A 10,512-nucleotide genomic window follows, 5' to 3' on the forward strand; every position below is an offset into this window, starting at 1 on the left:
CCCAGTTATCAACAACCTTGGGTTTTCTTGGTTATATCCGTTTTTACCAGATACTCAAACTCACTTAGACAATACCTGTACTTTTCCAGAAAAGAAAAGGGGGGGAAAAAAAAAAAAACCAAACCAACAAAAACACGGACCCAGTACACTTAAATATATCACTCTTACAGGAAGTGCTATCAATACAGTCTTTGCAACTAGCCCCAAGTGTATATTTAAGGATTCTTTTAAAAATCGTTTTGATGTCGATCTGTATAATTCAGATGCCATACAACAGTTGTCTGATGATGACCAGCATTGTGCTTCATGTGAAACCAGAAACCTCAAAATAATTATAAAGCTTCTAGGACTTACGGGAGATGAAACTAGGGTGGTCTCCCCCCTGCCCCCTCCCCCCCCCAAAATAATAAAAAGCCACCAAATCCATGATGAAATCCACAATCTTGGAATTTTAACGGGCAAGAGTGGTCCAGACTAGAAGAAAAGCCCAAACCACCAGTAGAAGAATGAAATATGATATGGTCCAAGATGTATCCTTAAAGGTTTGTCTCAACCCTCAGCCATATTGTGAGGATTGATCTTCAGTTCAGTCCAGCCAGCAGAAATTGACTGTGCAATTTTCCATTTCAGGTATTTGTACAGACTATGTACACTCTAGAAGGGTCCTTTAGTGCTACACTGTCGTACTTTTTGTCCCAGCAATTTGAGGGCGTGCAAATTCCACAAAGTCATCAATAAGAACTGGCCATGCCCCTAAAAGAAAAAAAGACCAGAACATAAGAACTCAGTTCAACAAGGCATTCTTTCTAAAGCTTCATATTTAAACAAGTTATTTACTTTCCAGTCTTAACTAGGCATAGTTTCAAGCAAAAAATGGTAGTTTGATTTTCTTGCTTGAAATTTAAGAGCTGGTTAAAGATTTCTACTTCCTTTAAACCCAGTTAATACACAACTCTCTCAATGGTCATACTTCCTTCATCTTCCTGACCAAAAAAAAAAGAAAAAGAACAAAAGCTGACAAAAATTCTAGCTTAAAACTCTCATGGCTTTGGCACCAGAATACAAACTTGACGTCCAGGATGGCCGTAGCTGCTTAAAAAATGTTGAACATCGGATGAAACAGCCTATGCTGTAAGCAGCAGCATGTTGTTACATCCTACAGCATTTACTGCTCACAGTATGATTCTGCATGAATTCAATGCTCATCTGTTAGAATCAGCATAGTTGGCCATACCTGAAAACAGCAAAATGTACTCCAATAGCCAGCAATAAAGTATAATGCCCTAGAAGGCTGGTATTACACTACATATTTACTCTTCCATATTCCTTATCAAGAGGTAGTTAAAACGCATATCCATATTTCACATATTATGGGCAGACATATTCAAAGAGGTCCCCAGTCATGTGCACGACGGTTGTGTGAAAGTTAAAAATAAATATGCATTGGTTTTTCTCCCCTCAAACTATGTTTATTCCAAATCTTTAAAACACGTTTTCTGCCTTTTATCTTTCTGAACTACATTGATTTACTGTGGGCAGTAGTGCATTTGCTCCATGATAAGGGAATGAGAACTGTCCATAGTTATTAAATAAAGTTGTAGAAGTTTGTCCCTTCTGCTCTGGAAGTATCAGAAGTTCACAGTTTCCTCCACTCACTGAACTGATCTTCCAGCAATGATTGAAGGTAATTAGCTATTCTTGGCTACAGATAGACTGGAAGAGGAAAGATTAATACAAAAGCTTACAAGAAACACTTTTGGTAGGAAATAACTTCTGTTTAGCAATCCCTGTATGCTGCCAGCTTCACTTTCATATTATTACCTGTCCAATCTTCACATAAACTGAAGGAACCAAACTTAAAAAATAGTCTCAGCTAAGAAATGCAATAACCAGAGGACCCTACAAAGAAACGCACAGGCCATGAACCAGTTACTTAGTTGAAGGTGCCAAGAACTGCGCTGACAGAGAATCTGTGGTTTTTAAATGGACAAATATCGGAGTTTGTCTCAATAACAAAGAATTAGTATCTGAGCTCAGACAGGAATAAAAAAAGAAAATGGATTTAAGAAAGTTTCAGCATTTCTTCTTTAAAACTGCAGAAACAAATAGATGATAACAACATGCATTAAAGTAGCTCTAAACTGGACTTTAGATCACCAGTGGTATTCTAATTATGCTGTTATTAGACAGTTGTGCCAAAGCAGATACACAGTAATGAATGCAGCATAAAACACAGAAGTTAATGAAAGAAAATGGAAATGTTTACCTTCCTCATCATAGTTAGACATATCATCTGCTATCATTGTACTAAAGTCTAGAAGAAGGTTCCAGGTATCCTTAGGAATTGATCTTTTATGATGTTCCTGTTTGGAGGGGTGGAAAACTTATATTTAAAAAAAAAAATTAAAAACCCTTATACACATTCATATTCCCAAAATGTATTTCTTGTACACACTATGAAGTGCAGCATCTGGGTCAAAATAGTCTATTTCATCTACTCAATAATTTAAACATATTTATTTTCTAAATTTTGAAAATACTGGTGTCCAGTTTATGTAAAGATTTAAACTTACCAACAAAAATTTGTTCCACAAGTCTAGAAATTTAAATCTTCCATTAAGTACTAAATTCCAGTAGGCAATGGCCATTTCTAAATCTGTAATATTAAAATACATTCTTTTTAGAGACATAAATTTCAAACATACCATCTCCACAGATATCTAACACTAAGATGAACCATATATTCATCAAGGTGAAAAGATTAGTTTAATGCAAATATACTCATGGATCCTTTACAAAAAGGCAACCATAAATAAAGTGTTACACAAATACTTTATAGATTTGCGTATATAGAATATAGAATCTTGAATACAGAAGAACTGAAAATTGTCCATATTAATATCTAACATATCCAAAACACACAAGGACATTTTATATGCCTTTTGCTATCTAACAATACTCTAGTTAAAATTCAGTGAAGTATTTTTGTCTTAGAAATCCTAATGACTTGAAAAGAAAATTTGTAGTATTTTGTAGTAAGATCTGCTTTATTTTTTTTTAATATATAAAATACAATTTACGTAAAACCAGCTTTTTATTATTTCAGTTTTAGAGCAACCTTGTTACAGGTGCTGGCTTTGTAACATGACTTTTGTCAAGTGTTCATTTCTGCACTCAGGTTTCCTTTTGAAAAAAAAAATAAATCTTTAAGTACTGTACAAGCAGATGGTTGATAGATGGTTTGTTGGTGGTCTTTTTTTTTTGCTTGGGTTGGGTTTTTTGGGGTGTTTTTTTACTGGTGGCTTTTTTTTGTTGTCGATTCGTTTTGTTTTGTTTTCTTCCAAAGACTCCTGTTAGTTCTTGTTTGGTTTGAATCTGTTTCTCAGGATGATTGAGAAACCTGAACTGACACAGTTCAGAACAAGAACAACCTACTGCCTGTCAGGCAACTGTGTGTTGCTGTCAGCAGTGGGTGCTGCTACTGTGTAGCAGTTAGAAGAGGAGACTGGTTAGTCTAGCATGGAAGGAAAAACAAAACAAAACCAAACCCAACAAAAAAAATCACCTCCCTGCTATTTGCCAAGGACTAAACTGACATGCATTTACTGTTTATTAGTGGCATACAGTAACTTGTTAGTTAATAAAAGAATGTTATGTATCTGAGTTCTAAATAGAGATAGCATGATCTCCATTACCGGGCATTAACAAGGACTTGTGTGTGGTTAACAAAATGCTCCTAACTGTGATCTTACTGAATTCAAGATCCATCACCAAGTACATACAGTAACCCCAAAAGGCTAGCTACTTAAGTGACTTCGTTTTTAACAGCTCTCATATATTTTGCAGTCTAGCTAAATTTCTTCCCCTAAACAATCCTCTTCTGAGAGCAGAGAGAAGAGGCACGTGATCAACGGCACCTCGGGGGAAAAAAAGAAAATAAAAAAACCTGACAATGCAAGAAAACCACTCCCTTCTCCCAGCTGCCCAAACTATTCAAAAAAATACAGGGAGGTGGATCTTAGAGGTGAAATTAACACCAAACAAAACAGAGCATGAACTCTGCATTGCTAGAGGGAAAATAGATGGTGATGGGGGGAGTTTTTGAATTCTTTAGTATCTTTCACATTAGGAGTTCTTCTCGAGCAGCATATTCACATTATAATGCTTCCTGACCAAAGTAAATAATAAAATTTGTGGAAAATTTCCCAGCAGCTGCAAAAGGGTGTGATTTCAGACAAAAGCATAAGTTTGAGTTTTGAGAAGCAGAGACAAATTAAACAGAAGTCACTACTCCTCAGTAAATAAGCTATATGTGAAAAATGACAATTTATTAAAGACTGTAAAGGCTAGGTATCTCTCTTTAACAGAAGATTCAGATACAAAATTATGCCCTTCAGCTTTCAACTAAAACTACTGTCTTTCTAAAAATTACTAAATACAAACTTCAGATTAAGCTGATCAGTTCCTCACAGAAACAGATTAGAAAACTAAGTTTTATTTACTTGTGATGCATTAATAGCAGGCATGCAAAAAAATGCAACATCAACTTGCTGAATATTTTCAGTGGCTTATAAAGAAACACTGTAAACAAACTGTGCATTTCGACATGCTTATACAATTTTGAGATTATTCTTGTGGGTAAGCCAAGGCCTTTAAAAAAACAGATCTCTGGATGCTGCAACCTCAAAATCACTAGGTGAGCCCAAACAAATAAAGTACGAAGACATAATGCCTTAGGACACACTACATGTTTTGAAAGAAATTTTATGAAAACACAAAATTGGAAAGTAAAGATACAATTTTAGGTTTTCATTAAGAAATGGAAAGAATGCTCAGGAAAGTCCTCATGGATCAAATGTGAAAGTCCCAAAATATATGCTCCATTTTGAGTTTTATCCAGAGAGATGCAAGAGAAGCAAACAATGTCCGAGATGAACGTCAGCTAAAAGGTATTCTCAAATGATATGCAAATATCACAAGAACTTTTAAGACATCCACAGTACTTACATGGTAGTAAGGAATTATGCAGAAGAAATGTGTTTTTAGAACTGTGCCTGAACTACTACACAATGTTTGGAAGATTAGAGACCAATATACATTAAAATCAATTTGCAAGTTCCTACAAGCAGTTATTTAGAAACTCCAAAATTAATTGCCTAACTAGGAGCACTTACTTTTCAGCACTGTAATTCTCCCAATATTCTTTTGCTTCAGGGTTTGCAGAATTATTCTGCCCTATCATAAATTCATGTCTAGAACTAGGTATTTACTTGCACCAAAAGGGCTGGTAAGCATCCAGATTTAAGCTCAGTTCTACATCACTTCCAGACCCAGACTTGGGGAGGAGATAAAAAAAACAAAAAAAAAACCAAAAACAAAACAAAAGAAACCACACCAAAAACCACACAACCAAGAAAACTCCACCTTATACTATGTATATGCTATATGTATGGATCCAAGAAAACTATAGTTGTCTTGTGTTAGTGCTTGACCTGCATAAAGAAGCTTTAAGATGAATGAGAAATAAAGCAAGGGACTTAGTTCCCCTGGTAAAGCATTTTTACTGAAGTCTGTTCCATCTGGGATACTCAAAAGATTCATTTCTATATAGCACTAGGGGGGGAAAAAAAAAATAATTCAGAAGAATGCAAGTCTTCCTTATACCTTAGAAATATGGAGAAGAAAATAAGAGGTAAGTACTATATCAAACAGTTCTGTTATTCTGAAGCTTTGAGAAAATTAAAAATGATCATATAATTACGATATCGTTGTAATTTGTCATTTCACATTTACCACCTTACAGGGATTCTGCAAAATACTCCTCGTTGTGTAAAGCTGATTAAACATTAAAAACAACATACAAATGCTACAATGGTAACCATAAAAAAACCAATCAAAACCCTGCAACCATTCTTACTGCAGAACTGATTCCACATTGACACTCTCCACAACCTAACTTCTGTCTTCTCACAATCCAGTTACTGTCCACACTTTCCTTGTTGTTGCAGCCTAAAAATCAGTATGACTTTCTACAAGAAATAAGAATCAGCCCATTCATTTATTTGCAGGATTCAGATCTGACTACATGCATGCACAGGTATTTTCAAACAGTTTAGCAGTGCTCTTTTAGCTTCAAAGACAATGGAACTCAAAATCCAATTGGAAACAAAAACCAGGATACAAAAAGATGTTAAAGCATGACACAGTTCAAACTAAGACACGGAGCTTTTGCTTACTTATTTTTCAATATTCATTTTAAGCCAGAAGTTGGTCCACATATAAAAGACAGTAAAACCAAAGCAGAATGTGCATCTTTTCACAGCACATGAATGCAAAGCTGGTCAGTGGCAGTCATTTTAAGGCATTTTCATTACTGAGAAAAATAAACTCACAAGCTGCCAAGCAAGAACCTACTGTCCTTTTGGTATTTTATTTCTTCTCAAAAGTATAACAGTTAATATAAGAAGTTAACAGTTAGAGACATGAAAGATTAGTTATGGCTAATATCTCAACTATACTATATATAACCAACCAGAATGCACATTCATTTAACATTACTGCTTGAAAGAAATTGTTGTTCCTTCATTTTTGCTGTTTTGAATAGACAGATCTACAGTTTGTTCATTTAGTTCCACAGAACTGTTGCTCTGTCATTATTTTTAATAAGTGGTTCTTCCACTTCACCTGCTACACTAATCAAAAGCACAATAATCAGAAGAGCTCTGAAATAATGAAAAAAACCATTCAGTGAGCTGAGGGGAAAAAAAAAAAAGGCTGTAGGTAGGCACCTATTACCAGTGGCACAACAACAACAGGCATGAAGCCCAAGATACAGAAATCTATTTATACTATTCCAATTCTATTTTGCCAAGACATTTGCAAGCATTTTTGGTTTTAGGAGAGACAGTACAAGTGTACTTACATGAATATCAGTTTTACATCTAAAATATATCCTAAAAGTGAAAATTCATTTAATCTGCAAATTCTAAGTGGTATAATTATGCCTTTAATGTAAGGCCATAATCCATTGTGCTTACTGAGAATTGTACAGGCTCTTAGTGAAAGAATAAACCTTCTCATAAAATTTTGTAGTTGACATGGTTTAAACCCAGCTGGTAACTAAGCACCACACAGATGCTTGCTCACTCCTTCCCCCAGTGGGATGGGGGAAAGAATCAGAAGAGTTAAAGTGAGAAAACTCATGGGTTGAGATAAAGACAGTTCAATAAGTAAAGCAAAAGCCACATGTGTAAGCAAAGCAAAACAAGGAATTCATTCACCACTTCCCATAGGCAGGCAGGTGTTCAGCCATCCCCAGGAAAGCAGGGCTCCATCACATGTAACAGTTACTTGAGAAGACAAACACCATCACTCCGAACATTATGCCCTTCCTTCTTCTTTCCCCAGCTTTATATGCCGAGCATGACATCATATGGTATGGAATATACCTTTGATCAGCCGGGGTCAGCTGTCCCAGCTGTGTCCCCTCTCAGCTTCTTGTGCCCCCCAAGCCTACTCGCTGGTGGGGTGGGGTGAGGAGCAGAAAAGGCCTTGACTCTGGGTAAGCCCTGCTCAGCAGTAACTAAAACATCCCTGTGTTATCAACAGTGTTTTCAGCACAAATTCAAAACATAGCCCCATGCCAGCTACTATGAAGAAAATTAACTCTATCCCAGACAAAACCAGTAGTCTGTATTAATGATGCAGATATTTTTATCAATTTGAAAACCTTAAATTGACATCTATCTTTCATAACAGAGCGAGGTACTTTATCCCAAGGGTGGTTATCTTTCAGACTTACTGGATCACAATAATACTTTCACTTACTGCTTTAATCAGTCATTTCCCATATTTATGAACAAATGTTTATGATTAAGAATACATACCTAAACCTTTCTGTCCTGGATTCTTTGCAAAGTTGAAAGTAAACTGATAAAAATCCTTAAATCTTCCCGGCTCTTTTAATTCTTGTTCCATTTTAGGAATCTGGGCCTTCAGTTTTTCTATGCTGTCACATCTGTGTTTTAAAAAGCACGTTTATTTGTGTATTATTCATTTTGCCATAAAATGAGAGTTATAAAACTTTAACAAAAATTTCCAAATTTTTTGTGGAATATGATATGATTATCAAAACAAAATTCAGGAAGGCTTCAATTAGTCCGCACTTATACAACAGTTTCATTTCTTTGTTGTTATTTCTTCACATTGCCATTTGCACATACTAGCTGATACATCAGATTCTATAATCCACAAGATTTTTAGAAAAATGTGATAAAGACTACTAGATTCTCATAAGCCAGAGAAAACCCAGGTATGCTAGACTGCACACCAACATCATTGCTTTACCTACCTGAGTAGCTCTATGACAACTAACCGAAATACTTACAAAAAAGGCAAGTAGCACTCAAAGTTGCCTCCCTTTTTTTTGGTCACTAGGCATCTAGCACACAGAGAGCAGATGCATTTTTACAGAGGCAGACAAGTGATGCCAGACTCTGAAAAGTCTCTGAAGTCTTAAAGGACAATGTTATTGTGAATTCCACAAAACAGGGTTGTTTCACCATACATTCCAGTTTCTGACACTGGATTACACTGTCAGTGTCAAATACTTACTGCACACTTACCCTAGCTCAGTCATTCCATCCATGAATTCCAGCTTTGAAAATTCACACTGCGTTGCAGCTCGGAATTTCCATGCAATAATAAGTACAGTAATGCTGGCTGGGTCAAGAGCTAGATCATCACAAAACTGCTGTATACCATCTATACCGATTTTATTTTCATCTTGAGGATCTTTGGGATATAAAAGTAAATATCAAGAAAAACAGATTTTTAAAAAGCTAATTTATTCAACAAATATATTTCAGATAAGCACACACTTTCAAGAAACCACTTTTGGGATCAGCCCTTATAAGTGAATATTTTAAAAAGAAAATTAAATTAGTATTTTCAACGGTTAAGCTTTAACAATTGAGGTAGTTACTACAATAAAGCCTCCCATACAATGAAGCTTATGTTATTTTCATTGAGAGACAAAAGCACCACAAATGTTTGTTTTCTGCCTAATAATATGCTTCATATTCCGACTCATTCCATACAGAGAATAGTGGTCCTTTCCCACCAGCACACTTAATTATTGGCATCTTTGGTAAGACTGCCAATCTGTATACTACTATAAACAATTCTGCAGTGTCCATTTGCAAGCTGTACTGATACAATAATCAAATCTGCCCATACACTACTAAATCAACATTAGTTTTATACATTTTCTGGCATCACCAGCATGCAGGAGATTGGACATGGTAACCTCCAAGAGGAAAGTTACGTTGCCCCGTTACCGATTCCAAGTCAGCCAGGCACAATTCTCTTTCCACGAAGGAATCAACATCTGGTCTGGAAGTGAGATGGTCACATTTCAAGTGCACTAACAAAGATCTACTAAAGTAAGCCAACAAAGACTTCAGGAAAATGGTATGTGGATTATATACGCATATGAAAACTGACAGAAAATGTAGCACTCATATTTTTGAAGTGCTAAACCACAGTATTTTTTCTACTGTAGTATTTGTACTAGGATATCATCAGCTGAACACTGGCTATGTAACACATAGAGACTTTGTTTTCTCTTCTGCTCTGTTTGTAACTATCCGATAATAAGCACAAGGTGAATAAAGATCAAGGTAGAATCCATTCTTGGTATGCAACCTTTCACTTTTTCAGGAGCGAGTCCTGAGTGATGCAGTTTCCCCAGAAGAATCACCTAAAATCCATGTTAACCATTACAGTTAATCACTGTACACACAATACCAGTTCCAGACCCTAATCTTGTATAAATGTACATACGTTTAGAGCACATAAAGTAACCTTGTGTAATCGTTGTGAAGCAGAAGTCTACATATATTCCCCTTCTAACTTGTATTATTAGTAACAGAAAAACAAAGCTGAAAAGAGTCTGTTAACATTTCCAAGCACTAGAGCATAGCTGTATTGATACATCGTAATTAAGAATACATACACAGAACCAGGAAATAAGCCTTAAAATTCAGGGTACTCACCTTTGTATCTGTTATATAGTTGTTCTAACTTCTTTCTGTCCAATGATCCTTTAACACTCTCTCGTATATAAAGTTCAGGATTTTGGAAAAAGTTGTCTGTTGCAACATCTAACTTCCAGTCATTTTGAGACAGACAACTCACTGCTGTCTTTTCACTAGATTGTGTGAAGACCATAAACTGACGCACTTTATCCTTCTGTGATGATTTCAACTTGTTCTAGTAAAAACAGACAATACTGTAACTAGAAATGTTTTACTAGACAAAACCAAAACATCAGTACTGTTGATTTTTTTAAATCAGTATCTTTTATAATTTTCCCAAGCAACTAGACTTCCCCTACCTGATGGGGCAGTTAGACACTCAAACCAACACTTATTTCCACACACATCCCCCCCTTTATTTTTTTTTTTTAATTTAAACTTACCTTCATTCTAGATACTTTACATTGTAACAAAA

The 10,512-nt window shown here is 35.6% G+C and overlaps 1 protein-coding gene across 1 annotated transcript; it reads right to left on the bottom strand.

The window, feature by feature from the left end:
* Nucleotides 1-241: 241 nt before the first annotated feature.
* On the bottom strand, nucleotides 242-10,266 carry DCUN1D1 (DCN1, defective in cullin neddylation 1, domain containing 1). Its single transcript, XM_009701320.1, has 6 exons — nucleotides 10,056-10,266; nucleotides 8,625-8,793; nucleotides 7,887-8,017; nucleotides 2,574-2,656; nucleotides 2,267-2,363; nucleotides 242-753 (listed from the first exon to the last, which is right to left on the bottom strand). The coding sequence occupies exons 1-6, from the start codon at nucleotides 10,228-10,230 to the stop codon at nucleotides 674-676; spliced, it is 735 nt and encodes a 244-aa protein (XP_009699622.1). The 5' UTR covers nucleotides 10,231-10,266; the 3' UTR covers nucleotides 242-673.
* Between the last annotated feature and the right edge of the window lie 246 nt (nucleotides 10,267-10,512).

Source organism: Cariama cristata, unplaced genomic scaffold, assembly GCF_000690535.1.
Source record: "Cariama cristata isolate BGI_N322 unplaced genomic scaffold, ASM69053v1 scaffold27205, whole genome shotgun sequence".
Taxonomy (NCBI): domain Eukaryota; kingdom Metazoa; phylum Chordata; class Aves; order Cariamiformes; family Cariamidae; genus Cariama; species Cariama cristata.

Excerpts from the sequence above, each read along its gene's own strand:
- DCUN1D1 (XM_009701320.1), bottom strand. The coding sequence starts at position 10,230 with ATGGTCTTCACACAATCTAGTGAAAAGACAGCAGTGAGTTGTCTGTCT. Across the intron at positions 8,018-8,624 it reads GATGGAATGACTGAGCTAGG|ATGTGACAGCATAGAAAAAC; the intron begins GTAAGTGTGCAG and ends TTTAAAACACAG. Across the intron at positions 2,364-2,573 it reads TGTGGAACAAATTTTTGTTG|GAACATCATAAAAGATCAAT; the intron begins GTAAGTTTAAAT and ends CCCTCCAAACAG.